We start from the raw sequence: 22527 nt of genomic DNA on the forward strand, positions 1-22527 counted from the left end.
GCCAATCGCCGCTCCTGTCCGCTGGAAAGACACCCGGCTCGCTCCCGCCTCCCTGCACCCTTCGATGCCCGGGGAAAGGACGCTTGTCAAGTCCGTGTGAAGACCTTGAACAGGGGACGCCCAGCTCACATTCCTCGCCAGTGACGTCAGGGCTTCGGCTCTGGAAACGCGCCGCTTCTTGCCAATTGCGTGACTCCTCGGTGGATCCAGTCGCTTTGCCTCGCGCGTTTGCAGATCCGTAGCGCCTCTGCGCCGGCTGCATCCGTCGTGAGCCGAGCGTGGGATTCTAAGGCTGCCCTTGGCATGGGGTGTGTTTTGATCTTTGCCCCCACAGAAAGCAGAAGAGTAGTATCTTGTGTCGCCGTGGCCTCTGACTCTTACTGACTTCAGTCTCACTGGGTTTAGGGTGCGAATTAAGTCAGGTCACACATTTTCACGGAATAAAATCTTCCACGTTTTCTGCAGCGCGTATTTATTAAAGGGGAAAAGGTTCGGTCCTATGCACGCATATTTAGAATGAATGATTGTCAATGTATATACATGAGATTGTACAAAGCCGCTGGCAAATGCATTGTAAAATCATTCTTAAAACAAGACTAAATTCAAGTTGACTTAAGGCAGGCCTGTTACATTAGAGAAAATTAAGCAAACAAGGCCTTCACGACTGGCCTTGATTTCTAGGGCCATCGCTAGAATACCTACCAGAGCGCGGGAAAACCTGCCTATGGATTGTCACAGAATTAACATTTACCGATGTTAGTTCTTACACACACATAATTGGGGAGAAAATGTTACTGTATTCTATGCGATTTAAGCCCAACTACTTGACAGTAAAAAAAACAGAGTCCTCGAAAATACCGAACATAGGATTATGTAACTTTATGTAACTTTGTTCAGTTTCTGCTCCCCAATAAATGTGTTTAGGCTTGCAATTTACACCGAACTGTCTCATCACAGAGTTTCTGCGCGGGTAACGTAATGAGAGATGCAATCCGAAATCAGTAGGCAGCGACCGTGGTACTGGGACAATTTAAAATCAAATAGGATTAAAATTATTGCAGCTTCCGGCACCTTTTATTGGTGAACTCTCTTCCACTTTCCTGGGTCGAGGTTATACCGGAGCCACGTGTCTCCGTCCGACTGACCTTGCAAATAAATTCCAAGGCATCACTCTTTCCCCCTTCTACATATATGTAACTAATTAATACCGTCGGGGCCTACGTAAGTGTCCCAGACGCCATGTGATTTCGGCGCTCACCGACTCCTGATCCACAGGTGCCAACCTGCCTCAGCAGGCACAACCATCACCCTGTAGGCGTGTTTGCCTTGGGTACAAATACAGTGGTACCTCGGGTTAAGTACTTAATTCATTCCGGAGGTCCATTCTTAACCTGAAACTGTTCTTAACCTGAAGCACCACTTTAGCTAATGGGGCCTCCTGCTGCTGCTGCGCCGCCGGAGTCCGATTTCTGTTCTTATCCTGAAGCAAAGATCTTAACCTGAAGCACTATTTCTGGGTTAGCGGAGTGTGTAACCTGAAGCGTATGTAACCCGAGGTACCACTGTACCAAGCAGGGATCGCCTTTCAGCTAGCATGCAAGTCTTCAATAGGGTCGTCTCGTTGTTGCACCAGGCTGGCGGAGAGCAACACGCAACGCCTCCAAAAGAGGCGGGGCTTACGAAAAAAGGCGGAGCATGGCGAAGGCTGCGCGCACGCGCGGGAGGGGTCATGGGGCGCCGTGATGGCGTCACGCGCGGCGCCGGGGGCGTGGCCAAGGTCCCCCAACCACCCGTTCGCCTGTTTGTGTAACTGAGTGAGTGAAGAGAGCGGTGCTTTGGGGCCGCTGGCCTGTTTCGGCGACTATGGCTCACCGCTGCCTGTGGCTGTCGCGGGGCTGCTGCCGGCGTTCCCCCGGCGGGATCCCCGGGGCCGCCCAGCGGCTGCTTTGGGGCCGAGGCCCCGCGGCGCCTTCGCGCTACCTGAGATTGGTGAGTCACGTGCGTGCCGGGCAAGGGCAGGGCGCAAGGGGAGTGGGGTGCGCCTCCCGGGCACCGCCGCCCTTCCTGGCAGCGCCTGCCGGAGGTGGACCGGGGCCGCCGCTGCCGCGAGGGAGTCCCGTCCCCGTGGAGTCACTTGGCAGCTGACGTTTCTTATCCCCCCGAAGGTTAAAAGAGAGAACCGGCTTGTGTCGTGGCTGTTTCAGCACCCTAATGGTGACGGCGAGAAATGCTTAGCATCTCACCTTTGCTAGCCTGAATCACGGATACTCGGTTTAGGCATATGCGGGTTTTGCTTTTTACAGAGTCACAGTCCCTTGGTCCAAGAAGACCACAGTGGGCTTCGCTGACTGACTGACTGACTGACTGACAGAGGTTCTTGACGGTTTTGAGAAATATTTTTTTAAAAAGCAAATCTTGACCGCTCTTGCCTGGCGATGTCAGAGAGTGAATCTGGAACTTTTTGCAGATGAAGAAAATGGGTTCTACCACTGAACTGCACTTCTCGTATTCAAAAGGATTTGTATAGTGCTTTTGAGTGTTCCAAGAGTTTCCTGTACATTCTCTTGTAATTTTATAATTACAGTGGCACCTCGGGTTACATACGCTTCAGGTTACATATGCTTCAGGTTACAGACTTCGCTAACCCAGAAATAGTGCTTCAGGTTAAGAACTTTGCTTCAGGATGAGAACAGAAATCGTGCTCCGGTGGTGCGGCAGCAGCAGGAGGCCCCATTAGCTAAAGTGGTGCTTCAGGTTAAGAACAGTTTCAGGTTAAGAACGGACCTCCAGAATGAATTAAGTACTTAACCCGAGGTACCACTGTATTATCTTTCAGCAACCCTGTAAAGCATATCATCATTATCCCCCTGTTGTATATTGGGTTGAGGGCAAAGTGTGAGTTTGAGAGACAGTGGTTTATTTAACATCACCTGCTAAATTCATAACAGAAGTGATATGTGAGCTAGTTTCTAGCTCAGGTGAGTTGAGGGTTGCTTTTATCTGTTCTTTGTAAACTTGCTTCAGCATCTCATTTGGAAAAGTAAGAGGATGAATGATGGAGTAAACTGCTTTTACTCACACTGTGGAGGGAACTTTCACTCTCTTTGCTTATCCCCCTTACCCTGTTATTTTGTGATATTTCATCCCCAGGCAACATTCCAAATGTACCTATCCAGACATCTTTTACATCAGGGGTGGTGCAGGAGAACCTCCGATGATGTAAAAAAATGTGCCAGGATATTTGTGAAACTGGGAGAGTGGCTGCTTTTAAATGAATAACCATTATTTCATATTGCAAAAACAGGCCTTCAAGTGGAACCTACTCGCATGTATGAATGTATACAACTGCAGTCTAAGGCTGCAATTCAAACACCCTTTTCCAGAAAGGGTGCTTATATTGGGCAGAGATGGTGCTGTGTCCAGCCCTGTACCCATATCAGTTTGTATCCACTGGCACAAACATGCAGACAGATAGCTCTCAAAACGTGTGTTCTGGGGGCAGGGAAGGTCTGAGTCAGCCTGGGATCCAGTAGATCCCAAGCTGGTCCTGCAGCAGTCACATAACGATATTAATCCCATTATGGGCCTGATCTCTGGCATAGCTCCAGGCTTGGGCAGCTGTTTGCCTGCCATCTCCCCTTTCTGGGCTAGCATGAGCAACTGGGCTGTGGATACCTTGGTGGTCCCACTGCTCTCCAGCTAGGGTTTGGGTTGCAACCTAAGGCAGCAATTCTGTGCATGCTTACTAGAAAGTAAGCCCCATTGAAATCTCTGGTATTTATTTGCAATTAAGCATGCATAGGATTGTGCTGAAAAGATGCTGTGGATCTGTCTTGGTTTTTTAGTGACAATTCTCATTTTTTCAGCTTCATGACCATGTGGCCACACAAGTTCCTACAAACAGAAGCAATGTCCTTGCAAGTGTAATTGCTGTTTACAGGAAGCTCTTCTCCCAACCTCCAAAAGGTAATTTTTTGCTGTAAAATAATAATGTGTAGCTTATTATTATTGACTACTACGCTTATTCATCTTATGTGTTTAAAACTGCTTAGGCACAATTTTATGGGAAGCAGCATAGAAATAAACATGGGTTTTTTCCAATACCAGAGCTGCACTAGAATGTTTGAACGAGCATAGTTCTGAGAATGTGCAGAGACCTATTGCCTTGCTGCAGAACAATTACACCTTAATTGCATTGCTTCCTCACTCAGAATGAAAGATGTGGCCTGAGCCCTAGCACTTTACTCTTTAGAAGTTAAGCACAGCTGTCCTGGTGTCTTTCCAGCATAATGTGCAGTCAGAGAGCAATCTCCCACAAAACTCCCCCCTCATATTGTTGCACAATCTTGGACCATCACTGAGAAGGGCCTTTCCTTCATGCCCACCAACCTAAATGATCACACTGGTGGGTACATGAGTATGGGTTCCTGACAGATTGATACATACGTAGACAGTCTTTCAAGTAACCTAATCACAAACCATTTAGTTCAGGAGTCCCACAGCCTCCCTGAGATGAGTAGATGGAAACAAGGGGTAGAGCTAAAGTCATCTGCATATGGCAGCTGAAACCTTTGAATGACTTCTCCCAGCAATTTCATGCAGATGTTGAAAAGCATGGGAGACAGAACACAAAACAAAGCCAAAACTCAAGGGGTAAAACAGAAGGTCCCCTCATCACAACCATCTGGAATCAACTATCCAGGAGGCACCAGAGCCAGCAGAACACTCTGCCTTCCAAGTCCAACCCAGTCAAGTAGCTCAAAGGATAGTGTTGATTGATGGTGTTGAAAGCCACTAAGAGATCCAGGACAGCCAGTAGGATTGTGCTCAGTTCCATCCCCAATCTAAGTCAACCACCAAGGCCAGTCAAGGTGTTTTTCAAGCTAAACCCAGGCCTGAAGCTGGACAGGAATATTATTCTTTCTTTGTCCCTATCTCAAGCTACATATGTTCTGTGACTCACCTGTTTCAGTCCAAGGGCTGACTGAGCTCTCAGAATAGTCCTCCTTTCTCTCCACAAAAAAGTCTGCTTCCAGTTTTCCACCTTCCTACCTTTTTCTTGTTTCAGCAGTGTAGTTCTTCTAGAAACTAGAGGGTAGGCACTTTTGATAGGCACTTGGGCAGTTACTATTCTTTATCAGAAATATTTTTAAATGACACACATGCTTTTATCTCCTCCTTTTCCCACCCACCCACCCTCCTGTTTAGCTTTATCAGATATGTGAAACTCTTTTCCTGTTCCCTGAAACACATGGTGAGGCTATTTTTGATGAGACTTCACTGCCTCAAGCATGATATAATATACTCAATTTTTATTGCTGCTTTTTTCCTTATTAGGTTTTGAAAAATATTTCCCTGATGAAAAGAAACCTAATGAAACAAAGGGCTCAGAAGGAGAAGCTAAAGGTACCAGTCTGCTTTTTCACTTGAGGCTCATATGTAGAATAAATGTCACTTTGGTTATTATTAATTTTGACTGCTCTTATATACAAGCCCCATGTTGCTGTGTCCTAGTTTTGACAATGGCCATGAAAGTGGTCACTATTTCCTACAGTTTACTTCTGTCTTGTGACTTCTATTGTCACATTTTATGTGCCAGGTCTTCACATTGTAGAATTGATATGTTTCTTCTCCAGCATCACCATATTCAATTTCTGAATTCTCTGTTAGATGTTTGTGGTGGTGTTATTTTTTCCTTGAGCATTTTGATTAACGATCTACGTTAACTGGGCCTGTTTATATCCCTGGTTTGTGTGCCTTTAATGTTTGTTAAAGAATTGAGTACTTTGTATCAGTTAAGAAAGAGGGCCAAAGCTACAGTGACATGGGTACTGTATTTAAACATAGTAAAGAAGGGAGCTGGAAGCTGGAAATGGATTGGGAAAACTGAGCTTGCACTATCGTTCCACTAAAAACTGGATTCTATCTAATCAAAAAGCATTATCTGGATGTACCATGATACGTTGCTTGAGACACCCGAACAATAACCAGTTTACACCAGGTTTTCTCCCTAATAGGCTCTCACTGTGTTGTGAGTTATTACATAATCATTACTGTTCCCCACCTAAACACATGGCCTGGCGTGATGCATCATAATAATCTTTATATACTGCCTTTACTGAATCCTCAAAGGACATCATTTACATGATATAAGTAGTCTTTGTAACATCTCTGTAACTTAGTCCAGATTCTGAGTGTTAAAAACAAATTGCACATTAAATATGTGACTTCTGTTGTAAACAGCTGCCACACATTTAGGCCCACCCAACCCCCTGATGCTTTCTGGTAGAGCTTTGCTATGCTGTGACATCATGATGTTCTGTGTTCCCTGCACCATGCCATCAGCAGTCAGTGATACAGGGTGGGGAGGCGCAGAATGTTTTGCTGTCACAGCATAAAGTAAGATCTGTTCCATGGTACGGAGTAAGGGTTGGGATTAGATGAGTGAACGCTATTTTTGTAGACAGCCGTATGTGTGTGTTGTAACATCTAATCTAGCTGTTAATCTTGTAAGAATCAGTGTTGTGTAAAGATTACAGAAGTAACAAAACAAAGAACTACAGGGACATAGGCTTGCTTGCTTTCTATTTTTTGTAGAAACATGCGTGTGAACTTTTTTTGTAGATGTAAAGCAAGCCAACTCCCAGCGCCCTTCCAGAACCAACAGTGGAGGAGGAGGAGGAAGCAGTGGAGGAGGAGGGAAAAAAGGTGGCAAGAAAGAAGATACTAACTGGTGGTCCAGAATACAAAAGGTCCCAATTCATATTTTTTGTGACACTGCTTTTATCAACCTGCTTTATTGTGTTTTGCAGTTCTGTAAAATATTATTACTTCTCTAAATGTTATTCAGATTATTTTCACCATGGGAATGCTGTTGACTTATGGTTTTTTAAACTCAGTTACTTACGTGTTTCTTAAATTTCTCTGAAAGATTATATGAATCTAAGATTTATAGTGGCCCTGACTCAAGGCCCAGTATGCAGTGCAGTAGATTTTGTGAGCTTTTGCAAAGGAAGCATTCCCATTCACCTCAGAAAAGCTCAGCACATTTCATATGTGAATCTGCCTCTCCACCAAGTTAGTAGAAAAGGGTTTGTAGGTGGGAATGAAGGCATGACTGTAATTCCGGACACTTTTTCATGTTTTTATGAATAAATCTTCTGTAAAAAAAATCTTTTACAAATTGGTGCTTACATAGGGCTGCTTTTGTGACAGCAGATCAGAAAACCCACCATTTTCACATACAAAAGTCAATCTCAATCCAGTATTCCTTCTTCCTCTTCCCCTTTAGGGTGACTTTCCCTGGGATGACAAAGAGTTCCGTTTTTATTTCATGGGCACTGCAATTTTCTGGGCTTTTGCTACATACTATGTTTTCTTCAGGAATGCTGGGAGAGAAATCACATGGAAGGACTTTGCCAACAACTACCTTTCCAAAGGAGTGGTAAGTAGCACTGAGGCACCTTCAGCTGAAATGTACATTTCACAGAATAAGTTATCCATTGTGACTGAATGTAAACCAAGGTGGGCTATAATTTAATTGAAGCTGGAAAGGCTGAATTTGTATTAAAGAAAGAAGAAGAAAATTACTGCATGTGGTCAGAACTTCTATTCCAGAAACAAAAGGCAAAAAGTAGAGGTTAGCCATATTGTTAGAAAATGGCCTAAGACATTTTGAGCTCCACGGCTCTTTTTAAGGGCATATTATTTATTTGAAAGTTTTCCTGCCTTTGCTTCAAAAAACTCAAGGAAAATAATTTAAAATATAAAAATAACAAGCTAAAAAAACACAACAAGCAGCTATTAAAACTCTTGAAGAGAGTTCAAGAATAAGTTTAGTGTAGTGGGCTAAAAGAGAGATCATAAGTTTGCATTTTCTTCAATGGACAGGTTATTTACTTTGAGAACCTGCTTTCTCAGGACTTGCTTGCTCACTGAGGCAAGAGAGGGCAGAACTCTCACTCACATAGTTTGGATAAGAAAAGCAACAGCAGGCTGATCTCCTGTTTTCTTTGTGTCTGACACAAGCTGAGTCAAGACCCCACTGACACATTCTTATTTCCTGTTGTGTTCTTATCCAAGCCTTGGGCAGCAATATGAAACAGCACTCCACCTTACCCTGTGTCCCTGCATGCTTGCTAGAAGGATCAGAGGAGAAGCAATGTTTTGTCCCACTTGCAGGGAGCTTTGACAAAGTGGAAAGGAACAGCAGAATCAGCATAGTTTCTTTATTCAAGCCCTGAGTGCAAGTGAAGGCAAGGCTCTTCCTGCAACCTTCTGTGCTTCATGGTAGGGTCAAAGAATTGGTACCTTGCCAAGGAATCAGTTTTATATTTGGGGGCCTCTGCTTTTGGAAGAAAGATTTTGAACTTATAATGTATTGGGCCAGACTTTTTTTAGCAGATTTTGGATGCTTTTGATTTTGAAACAGTCCTCAGCAGTTTCAGTACACTTACATCTCACAGGGTCATGTTCATACAGCATAAGGGAAGGTCTCTAGCTCAGGGGCAGAGACGATGCTTTACATGCAGAAGGTCTGTGGTTCAATCTCTGGCTTCTCCCAGGAGGAAAAAGTTACTGTCTGAAATGTATTTTGTGCTTTCACAGGTGGACAAGCTAGAAGTGGTGAACAAGCGCTTTGTTAGAGTGGTTTTTACCCCAGGGAAGTCGCCAATTGATGGGGTAAATCAATTTTTTCAATTCACCAAATGCATTAAGGGGTTGAATCATTTATGTTTGTAAATGTTTCTGTATAGCGTATTAAATATGGATCTGACAGTTTGTTATTTTGATGTATCAGGGCTGTGCTCTGTGCCCTTGCAAGTAAATGACAAAATGTGTTGAGCATGTGCAGAATCTGATGTCTAGTGCACCCTACATACTGTAGGAATCTCCACATGCTTTTTGCTTAAAGGTGCAGAACATGATGTGCAAGTGTGGTTTCTCTGCACCATACCTATTAGGGATTTCACCTGTTATATAGTATTGTATAACACTATAATAGAAATACTTTTGCCATCAATGGGAGACATGGCAGAAGTCCTATACAGTGGTACCTGAGGTTAAGTACTTAATTCGTTCCAGAGGTCTGTTCTTAACCTGAAACTGTTCTTAACCTGAAGCACCACTTTAACTAATGGGGCCTCCTGCTGCCGCCGCACCGCCGGAGCACAATTTCTGTTCTCATCCTGAAGCAAAGTACTTAACCTGAAGCACTATTTCTGGGTTAGCAGAGTCTGTAACCTGAAACGTATGTAACTTGAAGCGTATGTAACCCGAGGTACCACTGTAAATATTTTGCCAGTCTAGCATTCAGAAATGCACATTCAGTGGAGGTGTTTTCTTCAGCAAATAGAAACGATGCAACTAAAACCAGCATATTAAATTTCTGCCTCTAGTTGATACGTATGTATTGTAACTTTTTGGATATTCAGTTAAGCTGCTTCTTTATATTAAAATAAGCTTTATAATCTTGTCTCTCTCAGATTAATTTAAAATGCTAAAACTGAGACACCATGAATTATTGTATTTGTTTTTACAGCAATATGTTTGGTTTAATATTGGAAGTGTGGACACATTTGAGCGGAACTTGGAAACTGCACAGCTTGAGATGGGGATAGAAGGGGAGAGCCGGATACCTGTAGTGTATGCAGCAGAGAGTGATGGGTAAGTGTTTAAAATGATTGAAATTGTAATGGAATATATGATATTACCTTTTAGAATTGGCTTGCTGACAAGCCTGTCTCTGGTTGCGCTTGTTGGTAACCCCTATCATCCACCACTCTCAAATGATTTGGCATATGCATGGCAGAAGAAGAAGGGTTTTCTCTCATTTGCAGTAGGCTATGGAATGTCAAAGAAAGTTGGGGCGAGAACACAGCCCTGTTTCACACTGCTCTTTATAGGGAAGGAGTCCTAGGATGAGCTGTCATATTGGACGGTGCCATGCATGTTCTCGTGGAAGGACACTATCATCTTGTAAAGCTTAGGTGGACATCCTACCTTGTTGAGACAGGAGTTTGTTCAGCCTGGCACGTCTCTGCACCTAAACTTAAGTGCAAAACGGGTCTTACCTGAGAGATGTTGTTTGCAGATGACACAGCATTTACAGAGCACTCAGAGGAAGCTCTACAGAGACTCGTCAACCGTTTTGCCCAAGCCTGCAAGGAATTTGGCCTTACCATCAGCCTGACGGAGATGAGCATCCTGAGCCATTATCAGCATTCCACGCATCAGCATTGGTGACCACACACTTGGGGTGGTAGACAAGTCTACCTGGGTTCCACCATAACCAGCAATCTCTCCATCGACGCTGAGCTGGACAAGTGAATTGGCAAGGCAGCTCCAACAATGGCTTTTCACTCCAAAGGGTATGGGAGGATGTGATGCTAATACTAAGATGAAGGTCTACCAGGCTTGCGTATTGAGGATTCTGCTTCATGGTAGTGAGACGTGGGCAACTTAGACCTGCCAGGAATGACACTTCAATGCCTTCCACATATACAGAGTCCTGCCCACGTTCCCACAAAGTTCAGACTCCTGTCTCTGCGACTTCTACGTAGTCTTGGTCCTGTCCACAGAATGGAAGATTGCAGAATCCCCAAGGATGTGCTCTATTGGGAGCTGGCATCAGGCCCATTTGCAAACCAACTCTGTGTTACATACATGTCTGCAAATGGGATGAAGGGTGGCAGCATCAACCCTGCCATGTGGGGATCCCTTGCAGATGATCGCAGTGCCTGGATACAGGAAATCAGGCTATGCCTCCACAGCATTGACTAGAGGAGGAGCGACAGTTGGGAGGAAGGCAGAGAGAAGAAACGCCATGGTGCATCTGCAGCAGCACAATTGGACGCCTTCATCTGCCCTAGCTGCAGCAAAACATGTCCCGTATCGGTTTCTACAACCACAGCAGGTGCTGCAACTCTCCCAAGGGTTTGACTTCATCTCCAAAAGTGCACTCCTCCATTTTCTCCTGAGATAGATGGATGCCAACTAATGGGGAATGTAAGAAAGAGCAAGAGATAAAGTTAGCCTGATCTAGGAATTCATTAGCTTTAGCGCACATTTGTATTATGAATCAGAAAGGTGCTATGAACTGTGCATGATTTGTTGTAGCCCAGCATATTTTAACTGAAATTGCACCTTATTGAGTAAAGTTGTTCATAATGTACAAATGAAATTGCTCTTATGTGTCTCCTCCCCACCCCATATTTTGTTATGAAACAATGAATTAATATCTCCCAACTTTTATTTTTAGTTCCTTTCTTCTGAGTATGTTGCCAACGGTCCTTATAGTTGGCTTTCTGCTCTACACGTTAAGAAGAGGACCTTCTGGAATGGGCCGAACAGGACGGGGAATGGGAGGGCTCTTCAGTGTGGGTGAAACAACAGCCAAAGTCTTGAAGGATGAAATAGATGTGAAGTTCAAAGATGTAGCTGGCTGTGAGGAGGCTAAATTAGAAATAATGGAGTTTGTCAACTTTCTGAAAAACCCAAAACAGTACGAGAATCTTGGAGCAAAGATCCCAAAGGTAAAGAGTTACAAGAATAAAAATGTTATTGTGCCAACTTCATTACTTTATTGTGCTCTTTTAGCTGGGGATTATTTTTTTGAATTTAGTGACAATTTGCATTATTCCTATATTCTGACCTAACATCAGAATTTTAAAAATATGATCACAAGAGTTTGTGGAATCAAAAGAACTCATTTCACATAGCCTCTGAATCTTCATTTAGTGACATTATGAAATTCTTTTGTTTTCTGTGCTTCCCTTTCAGTAAAATGAGGACACTGTTCTTTCTTACTCAAATTTACCTGCAAGCAAATACTATTGTCCAACTTGATTTTTTAAAATCTGAATTAGCATAGGGCCAAAAATTAGGTTAGAGTATCATTTCCTCATGGATCTTAATAAATAGTGGGTGAATCTTGTGAAGACTTATTAAATTGACCATCTGGTGTGATCATGATCAAATATTGGTTAATTTAGCTTTATTGCGGCTTGCACTCCCATTCAAAATACAGTGGTACCTCGGGTTAAGTACTTAATTCATTCCAGAGGTCCGTTCTTAACCTGAAACTGTTCTTAACCTGAAGCACCACTGCTGACGCTGCACCGCTGGAGCACAATTTCTGTTCTCATCCTGAACAAAGTTCTTAACCCGAGGTACTATTTCTGGGTTAGCGGAGTCTGTAACCTGAAGCGCATGTAACCCGAGGTACCACTGTACAGTTATGTGAAATTCAAATTACCTTTTCAAGGACTAGAACATTTCAGGAAAAAGAGAAAATTTTGAGTTATTTGTGGAACTAGGACACGTGTTATACTTCCCTGAAACAGAGTTCTAAATACCGTATTTTTCGCTCTATAGGACACACTTTTTCCCCTCCAAAAATGAAGGGGAAATGTGTGTGCGTCCTATGGAGCGAATGCAGGGGGGGAGGCAGGCAGGAAAAGCCCCCAAAAGCCGCACACAAGCTCCGCGCGGCTCTTGCGGGCTTTTCCTCAGGAGGGACAAGGGACTGACGCAGCCAGTCAGTCCCTTCTCCCTCCTCATAGAAAAGTCCACAGGAGCCGCGTGCTCCTTAAAGGGTGTGCGGCTCCTGTGGGCTTTTACGGGAGGTGGGGGAATTGCCATAGCCCCGCGACCCTCTCCCGGCTGGGAGAGGTGACGCACGGCTATGGCAGCAGCCTCTTTAACCGCGCACCGCCTCACCAGCCGGGAGAGCGTGCGAGGGGCTAAAGAAGCCCTGCGTACCCTCTCCCAGCTAGAGAGGTGACACGCGGCTATGGCAGCAGCCTCTCCGCTGCGCGCCTTTCTGCTGCTCTCCGACCTGCTCTTTGGGGCTGGCGGTGGGCTTCCTCCCCCCAGCCCCAAAAAGCAGGTCGAAAGGAACCTGAAGCTTGGAGAGCAAGAGGGGTCAGTGCGCACCGACCCCTCTCGCTCTCCAGGCTTCCAAGGTAGCCGCCTGAAACTACTGAACGCACCTTGAACGGCACCTTGTTTTAGAGGGGGGAAACAAGGGGGGGGAATTCTCCCCCTCTTTGCGCAGTGCCTCCTGCTGCTTCGCTGAAGGGGCGCTGGGCAGAGAGGGGGAGAATTTTTTTTCTTGTTCTTCCCCCTCTAAAACAAGGTGGGTCCTATAGAGCGAAAAATACGGTATATTGACTCATATTGAAGAAAATTTAAGGTGAATATTTGCACTGCTTTTATTTCTTAGTAATATTTACCCTTTCTCACACCTTGCAGGGAGCTATTCTGACAGGGCCTCCAGGCACAGGGAAAACTCTTCTAGCAAAAGCAACAGCCGGAGAGGCCAACGTCCCTTTCATTACAGTCAATGGGTCTGAGTTCTTAGAGATGTTTGTCGGCGTGGGTCCTGCTAGAGTAAGTCTTTGGCCTTGCTCTATTATTGCAGTGTCGGTTGTTAAAAGGACGCAGTCAAGGTTGGTAGGCCAAAAGCTTGATAATTCACTAAATTTCAGTAATGATCAAGATAGCTGTTCATCTTAAATAGCTGGCTGCAAGCTATTTTAATTAATAACTCTGATATCTCACTCAGTTTCTAGGAAATCTTATTGCTTCAGAGCTGTAGCCCTCTGACTGCATTTTGCCACTGCCGTCTTCTTTTTCCTAACAGTTGATAAGGACAAGCGAATGGTATTCTAAACTTGATGGCTGTTGCAGGAAGGCTAGATTTATCATCCGTGTACACAAAGGTTCTCCACACTTCTCTACGGAGTTGTGTAGGAAGTTTATGCTATTTTAAGAAGTGCCGGCTCTGAGGGAAAGATGCAATTTTAACCAAGGTCTCCTTCATCCAAGTCTAGCTCTTGTACTTTGGACACTGCTGGCTCTTCCAGCATAAAGCATTTGTTTCAAGTACTTATGTAGAAATAAAAACATTGGGCAGAATTCTTTGTTCACTAAGTCTCATTCTGTCAGCACAGGGATTTCTGCTTGTGCAACAGAATGTCCTCTCCCTATGCACCTCCAAATTTGTTCTAAGGGTTTTCCCAATCTTCTGGAGCAGATTTGGGGAGGGCACACACAGTGAGGGGGGGCAGTCCCTTTGCACAAGTAGAAATCCTTGCGCTGACAGGATGTAGTAGTTGAATACCACCCATGGTTCCAAACACTTTTCCAGAGTTTGATTTCTACAGCTTTCAAATTACAGTCATACCTTGCAAGTCGAGCAGAATCTGTTCCAGAAGTCTGTTCAAATTCTAAAACGTTCGTAAACCAAAGTATGGCTTCTAATTGGCTGCAGGAAGCTCCTGCAGCCAATCGGAAGCCCCGTTGGACATTTGGCTTCCTAAAATAGTTCACAAACTGGAACAGTCACTTCTGGGTTTGCGGTGTTCAGAAGCCAAAATGTTCGAGAACTAAGCTGTTCAAAAACAAAGGTACGACTGTAAAAGCATTCAATTTATTTCATAACCTAACATGTTAGCTGCAAAATAATTTCCTGATAGACGGACAAATGAGGCTAATGTTGTATACCTATTTCAATGACATGAATGCTAACTCTGTGGTGTATTCTGTAGTGTTGATGGACAACTAGCTGTGTGGCAATACATGATTTTGAAAGTACCTTCTTTCTCTTGCAAAGGTTCGTGATTTATTTGTTCTGGCTCGTAAAAATGCCCCTTGCATTCTCTTCATTGACGAAATAGATGCAGTGGGAAGGAAGAGAGGACGGGGTAACTTTGGAGGGCAAAGTGAACAAGAAAACACATTGAATCAGCTGCTAGTAGAAATGGATGGTAACTATTTCTTTTGTTAAATTTTTATTATTCCTACTGCCACTTACATATAGAGTAACACTTCATTCTTAAACAAATTACCTGGAAACAGCTCCTACTGGTATGAAACAAGCTGCATGGGGACACAACCAAACGTTGTGATGAAAACCTATGTCAAAAATCAACTGGTTGTTAAAAAGCAGTAGGGAATGTAGGCAGGTGCTGGTTAGAGCCAGCGTCGCCAGCCTGGTGTCCTCCACAAAATACATACCAAGTAATAAAACAAAAACAAACCAATAACCCCCTCAGGGGTTGGATGGCTTTATTAGTAACAACATATTTGAAGATGAAAATGATGTGTTTTATGTTAATAACCAGAAAAAGGTAGAATAATATCTACATAATCACAACCTGATTATGCCCATTGAAATAAATGGAGTTAACTTTTTTGATCAATTTCAGCGGCCTATTTCCAGTATGACTGACATTGGATATAACCTAGACTTTATAATCTCTTTTAGGAAGAGTGGGTTGTTGTTTTTTCATGATACTGAATGAACATAGCAGAAAGCATCTTTCTGTTCTTTTTGTTTTGTAACCTTATTGCTAATTGTATGGGATTGTACATTAAGGTTTGTATCCAACTCTGCCAGTGTGCAAGTGAAACAGACTTCTGTTTGCACAATGGGACGTCTCCCCACTACAGCCCCCTTGGCACATTCAAATCTGCTCAAGATGGTTGGGGGACATAACCCATAATCTCTGTGGGTGATATCATGACTAACTTAAGCCTATTGATTTCACTTGTTCTACTCTGAGTATAACTTAGTTGGATCCTTCTCTTTGACTTGTTTCCCATTTCATAAGCTATTGCCTGCCATATAAGGCCACCTGGAAAACAATGTCCCCACTGTGAAAGGACGTGTGGATCCAGAATTGGCCTCCACAGTCACTTACGGACTCATTGTTAAAACCATGTTTATGGAAGACAATCTTACGCGGCTACAAGTGATCGCCAAAGAAGAAGTAGTTGTAGGCTGTAGTAGCAGTGGTTCAGAATTTTGAAAGTACCTTGTCCTGTGAATTGTAAGCACTCATATTACATAGTATGCAATAGTTTTGCATCTTTTCCTCATTCTTTAACATGGTGTAGTTCTCTTCACCTGCTCAGTCGTTAAGTCCTTGACGGAAGGCAGAATCGCCAATACTCTGGTCACTTCAGAATTTACAAAATAGCATTCTTAAGATTCACAATAGCCTTTTGGAAAAACCATTTTTGCTACTGAATATTTAATACTTTGGTTTTTATTTTCTTCACAGGTTTTAATACCACAACAAACGTAGTTATTTTGGCAGGCACGAACAGGCCAGATATCCTGGACCCTGCACTTATGAGGCCAGGACGTTTTGATAGACAGATCTTCATTGGTAAGTTATCTTGGTAGACAACTTTGACCTCATAAAGATGTCAACTCAAAACTATGAGAACAGAGAGGAGATGTTAGCTAAAGCTGGTTAGTGGGACTATTAGAAAGCAGAAATGTTTGCAATTGTAAAGTTAATTGCTTTTTCTTTAAACTCTTCAAGGGCCGCCAGATATAAAGGGAAGAGCATCTATTTTCAAAGTTCATCTTAGACCCCTGAAGTTGGATAGTAGCTTGAATAGAGATAATTTAGCACGAAAACTTGCATCACTTACTCCTGGATTTTCAGGTAGGTGATATTTTACTCCTGTGCAATTGGTACGTTTCTAGAAGTATTATTTTCTCATTTTTATGAGGAAATTGTGATGACAGATTGGAGGTGGAATGAGGTTAGCTCTATATCTACTGCAGAATTTGCATGATTCGTAATAGATCAGCAAGGGTTTCTGATTCCCCATTATTTAATAATAGCAACAACTAGACTACTCTCCCCCACCCTAAAATGTGTAGCTTTGCGGGAACTTTACTTACTGTGCTTGATTGCATATCTGGTTATCTCATTGTGTTAAGTGATGGATGTTATGTTTGGAAACGGCTCTGATTATTGTCTCCTCACTCTTTTCCTCTAGGTGCAGACATAGCTAATGTATGCAATGAAGCTGCCTTAATTGCTGCACGACATCTTTCAGATGCCATAAACCAAAAACACTTTGAGCAAGCAATTGAACGAGTGATAGGAGGTGAGAGGGTATCTCTTTGTGATTACATTTCTTGCAGTGTTGTGGGTCAGTTCTTTTGTTCATCTCTTAATTTAATTACTGTATAACAACAATAATCTTCTTTCTTGATTATGGTGGGAGGGGAGAATAATTTTAAGGAGCTAGTGCTCCATTATATCAAACAGTAAATATTTCTCCCTTATTTGGAATAGTCTGTTGAGTGTGAGGCCTAACTATCTCAAGTTGAGGAGGGGATGGAGGAAACCCCAAATCTGTTGGTTCTAGGGGGCTATCTTATCACCAATTTTGAAATCTGCACCTCAGTAGTAAAGTTTTGGGTTTTTTAAATCAAAGGTTTGGAAAAGAAGACACAAGTATTGCAACCAGAGGAGAAAAAGACAGTAGCGTATCATGAAGCTGGCCACGCAGTTGCTGGGTGGTTTTTGGAACATGCTGATCCACTTTTGAAGGTATGTTGACTTAGCAAGACGCTTGCTGTACAATGATCACATTTGGATCATCAGAATTTGGCTTAGTAAGTTTAGATATGAACTAGCCTTTTGCCTTCACACACAGACCCTTCATTCTTTGCTTTGCAGCATGAGTAATCAAGTCTCTTAACCTCAGTTTCCCATTTTATCCAAACCAGGAAGCTATGGTAACTAGCTATCTCACTTCCTCTCTGAGCAGCTGCTGAGGAAGCAGTAGAAAGTGTGGCAGCTTCACTCACTTCATTGCCAGTTGTTGCCACTGCTTTGAACTATGGGAAACAGTTCTGTGCTTCCTACTTATCTGTCTGGAAAAAGTAAAATTATTATTATTTATTGAATTTCCTAGCGGCGGAGTTCTGTTAGCTTCATACCCTCCCCAACCCCCTCTGTGATACTTGCACATTGATGATAATTCTATGCCATCAACCTTGGCTTGGTTCATGGAGCATTTTGGGATCTGCTGTAACAGGAATGGTTTAGACAAACCCTTTTCCCCAGGTCAGTCAAGTTTGCATGTGTTCCAGCTGGAATAAGCTGGATTGTTTAAGTTAAGTATGTTTTTTTTCTTCCCTTGCAAAAGGTATCTATCATTCCTCGTGGCAAAGGACTGGGCTATGCTCAGTACTTGCCGAAAGAGCAGTATCTTTACACCAAAGAGCAGCTGCTTGACAGGATGTGCATGACTCTGGGTGGGCGTGTGTCAGAACAAATCTTCTTTGGAAGAATTACAACAGGGGCCCAAGATGATCTAAGGAAAGTTACTCAGAGTGCATATGCTCAGGTTTGTACGCCTCTCAACAACTCTATATTTTTTGAATTAAAAATTACTATAAAGATTATTGTTTGTACTTTTTGGTATTGTTTTGATATGCTTTATACACCACTCATGCCACAAAAATACTTCTGATATCTGGTATATATTAATGATTTGTTATGGAGGCTTACTCCCCACCCCCTAAAGTCTAGCACTGTTTCTTCCTGGGGGGGAAATAATTTGTATGCTGGTGGTACATGTTAATATTTATATTTTTGTAGTATACAATGCTTTACAATTTGTAGTGCATTTTGATGCCTGGATGCTACTATTGGTTGTCTAATATTTTATGAATACTTCAAGAGCCAGATTATTGATGCAATAAATTTCTAACAGTTTTGTAATTAGTAATGACCATACTCAAACACTAACATTAACCTTTCCCAGTAAGCGTACATGGACTATTAAAGGAATAAATACGATTGCCAAGAGCTGGTTTTTACTTCAGGGTTAAAATCCTGACAGTAATGTAGAGCAGGGTTGGAGAACCTGGGACCCTCCAGGTGTTTTACTCCATTTCAGCCACAGCCAACATAGCCAGCGGTCAAGGCTGATGGGAGCTGGAGTCCAAGAACATCTGGAGGGCCACAGATTCCTCATCTCTGGTACAGAGTTTGGTTAGTTGCAACTGCGAATACTAAAGTATTATAGCTAGAATAAAGACTCTTAATATTTTTCATAGCATTCGTGACTAAGGCACTTAAAAATGTGTGTCATTCAATCCTCAGATTGTTCAGTTTGGAATGAATGAAAAAGTTGGGCAAATTTCATTTGAGCTTCCTCGGCAAGGAGACATGGTATTAGAAAAACCATATAGTGAGGCAACTGCAAGACTGATAGATGAAGAGGTGCGAGTGCTTATTAATTCAGCTTACGATCGGACATTGTCTCTCCTAACTGAGAAGAAGGCAGAGGTGGAAAAGGTGCGTATTCATTTGCCTACAGAAATGGTTACCAGGTTCTTTGATCAACATGCTGCTAAAACATTGCTGTTTTATACACAGCAGGACTCTACAAGTTATATTATGCCCTTATTTGCCCTTTATCAGATTTACACAAGAATAGCAGCTCTGCCTATTACTTGCTTAAGCAGTAATGAGGTATTGGTTCAGGACCACAATACCTCAAGGGCCTGCTCTCCATATGAACCTACCAGGACCCTGAGATCATCCACTGAGGCCCTTCTTTGTGTGCCTCCTTCACGAGAGGTCCAGAGGGTGGCAACACAAGAACAGGCCTTTTCTGCAGTGGCTTCCCATTTGCAGCATGCTCTCCCCAGGGAGGTTCAGCTGGCATCATCGTTATACACCTTTAAGCGCCATGTTCCTCTTTGACCTTCCGATGCCCTTTTAAATGTGTCGTGGAAGGGGGGAGTTATTGGTTTGTTTTTGCTCTCATTTTATTATGTATTATGTATTTTGTATTTTTGTATTGTGGGTATAGGGACCTGCAGGTATAGGGCAGTATACAAATTTAATAAATAATAATTTCCCTTTTCATGACATGAGGATGTATACGTGGCCCTTTCCCTAACACCAAAATGAATGGGGCAACTCTGCCTCAGAGAAAGCAAAATGTGTGCATTCCTTAGGAAGTTTGGAACCAGGATGCATTGATATAATCACATCCTGTAGGTACGTCATGGAAATACCTTGCAGCAGCTTCTTAATGGTTAGTTTTTAGAGTATGTTTGACTAATGCTAGAAACAATGTAGAGGAGGTTATAGTAGCTATTGGTAATATGCTACTTTTGATTCTGTTATACACAGTGAAAGGTTAAATCCTTGGTTATTATTTTGCATGCCGTGGAAGATAGCCAGTTTACATTCTTTACCTTCTATACAAATTGTATGATCTGTGTGCATATTGTTTCAGGTTGCTTTACAGCTCCTAGAAAAGGAGGTTTTGGATAAAAGTGATATGATTGAAATGCTTGGCCCCAGACCATTTGCTGAAAAATCTACTTACGAAGAGTTTGTTGAAGGCACAGGCAGCTTAGATGAAGACACATCACTTCCAGAAGGCCTTAAAGACTGGAACAAAGATCGTGAGAAGGAGAAAGAGGAGACGACAGATGAGCAGATTGCCAGACAGATTACAGGAGACATGCCTTTTTAGTGTTGAAATATGGTGTTGTATAAACTGGCACAGTACATGTATTGCACACTGAAAGAAAATGAGGGAACATGTCAGAGTCTAGTCTTCAAGAATCCTCGATTGGAAAGAAGCAAGCCTGCAGCAGTGGTGGAGCCAGGAAAGGGTTTGTTGCTGTATTTGACAGAGGAGGATTCAGATTCTAGTAGGTCCTGCTTCCTAAAAATCTGCACAAAAAATGTGGAAACCTTGCAGCTTATGGATCTAGACTGAGTCCCCTTCTTTCAACTTTTTAGATCCATATCCGAGTTATGCAACTCTTGTCCATCACCAGATACATTTAAGAGGACCTAGATTAATGTACTGTCATGGATAACGGGGGGAAATCATCTGCCTGTCTTTAAGTAGCCTCCATCAAATGCAAATTGTTAGCACACAATAAATGCGTTGCTGGTGCTTACCCGGAGTCAAAGTAATTTATGACAATACTTCTTCTGTTCTGCAGAAACATCTACTTATCACCCAACTCTATAAATTTATTTCTGCCTTGCCATTTGTAAAACAAAGCTGTGCTGGTGTCCATCGTGAAATTTGAAGCCTGCTAAAGAGCTTTTCCAATAGAATTTTGGGTCCGAGGCTGGAATAATGTGTAAAGTCTAAATTATATTATTGCTGTTTTAATAAAGGTTTCTTTTTTTACTGGCAGTTGTACAGTATTGAACATATGATTGTATTGTATTTTGTAAATACAGTTTGGAAACATTATTGGCACACTGGACTTCATGAAGAAATTCTCCAGTCATGAGAGGCTATGAATAAAAGCGTTCTGTGGTAAAATTGTATATTTATGTATAGATGATGCATCTATGGCTGTTGTTGGGTGGAAGGCCTAGAGGAAATAACTTTTCAGAATGTGATTGCCACACTAGTCATTGAATTTGGTATTCAGGATGAACCTGGCATCACCACAAACCAGGAAAAAGTGACACCAAGTTGTCTTGCTCTTAGCTGAAATGGAGTATTGGAGCAGAAGCCATTCATGAGAAGGTCTGTATCCATGAAGGACATGGATGCTTGTATTAACAGAGGGTAGAAGTTGAAGATTATTAGCACATATTACTAGCACTCCTATTTGTAAACCATTACTGTGTTCTTGAAACACAGGTGCCAGTTAGGTTTTGGGAAATAATTTGATCTACCTCAGAGGGGAAACTAGGCAGATTATCTTTAGTGGTGACTGGGAGTGCCACTGAGACTATATAACACCAGTCCTTAAAGACCTACATTGGCTCCCAGTACATTTCCGAGCACAATTCAAAGTGTTGGTGCTGACCTTTAAAGCCCTAAATGACCTCACCCCTGTGTACCTGAAGGAGCGTCTCCACCCCCATCATTCAGCCCAGACACTGAGGTCCAGTGCCGAGGGCCTTCTGGTGGTTCCCTCACTGTGAGAAGTGAGCTTACAGGGAACCGAGGGCCTTCTCAATAGTGGCGCTTGCCCTGTGGAACACCCTCCCATCAGATGCCAAGGAAATAATTATCTGACTTTTAGTAGACATCTGTTTAGGGAAGTTTTAAATGTTTGATGTTTTATCATGCTTTTAATATTCTTTTGGGAGCCACCCAGAGTGGCTGGGAAAACCCAGCCAGATGGGTGGGGTATAAATAATAAATTATTGATCTATCGATCGATCGATCGATCTATCTATCATTAGTGTTTTCCCAATGCTGGTTGGTGCCCATTGGTAGGGTAGAAGGCAGAGAGACCACTGTAGCTGGACCCAGAACCAGTAAAAGGCAGGAGCCACCTGACTGATTGCTAAGTAAGAAGGCAGGCAGGTAAGAGCTGGCTGAAGGCAGTCATATTTATGAGGAAGCGTCCTATTTGCCCTTAGTGACAGACCACCACTGTGTTTTCCAGTTCTTATATTTTCTAAAACCCAGAAGTAGCTCTCTGAAGAGCAGCAGCAAACGTGTATGTAATAACCCTCAGCTGTACCTGAGCATTCTAACCAGCTATTCAATTTACTTTTCATACGCTTCTCTGTATTACTGCAAGTTCTGAACCCTACATCTCTAGGCACTCCTGCCTGGAATAAGTCTCTATTGACCTCAGTTGGGCTTTTGAGTTGACATGCATAGGATTTTGCTATGAAATTCCTGACACTGCAGGTGGGATTTTTAAGGTTCATACTATACTTCCAAGTTTTAAACATTTTTAAATTGGAGAACAAG

At 42.8% G+C, this 22527-nt stretch overlaps 1 protein-coding gene across 1 annotated transcript; it reads left to right on the forward strand.

Annotated features, from left to right (window-relative positions):
- Window positions 1–1770: 1770 nt before the first annotated feature.
- On the forward strand, window positions 1771–21013 carry AFG3L2 (AFG3 like matrix AAA peptidase subunit 2). Its single transcript, XM_079982932.1, has 17 exons — window positions 1771–1989; window positions 3867–3966; window positions 5338–5406; window positions 6625–6752; window positions 7292–7444; window positions 8608–8682; window positions 9542–9666; window positions 11261–11534; window positions 13255–13392; window positions 14618–14771; window positions 16071–16178; window positions 16338–16463; window positions 16804–16914; window positions 17248–17363; window positions 17965–18165; window positions 18927–19121; window positions 20074–21013. Exons 1-17 carry the CDS (start codon window positions 1864–1866, stop codon window positions 20314–20316), a joined length of 2442 nt encoding a protein of 813 aa, XP_079839058.1. The 5' UTR covers window positions 1771–1863; the 3' UTR covers window positions 20317–21013.
- The last annotated feature ends 1514 nt before the right edge of the window (window positions 21014–22527 follow it).

The sequence above is a fragment of the Podarcis cretensis genome, assembly GCF_951804945.1.
Source record: "Podarcis cretensis genome assembly, chromosome: 7".
NCBI classification, from domain to species: domain Eukaryota; kingdom Metazoa; phylum Chordata; class Lepidosauria; order Squamata; family Lacertidae; genus Podarcis; species Podarcis cretensis.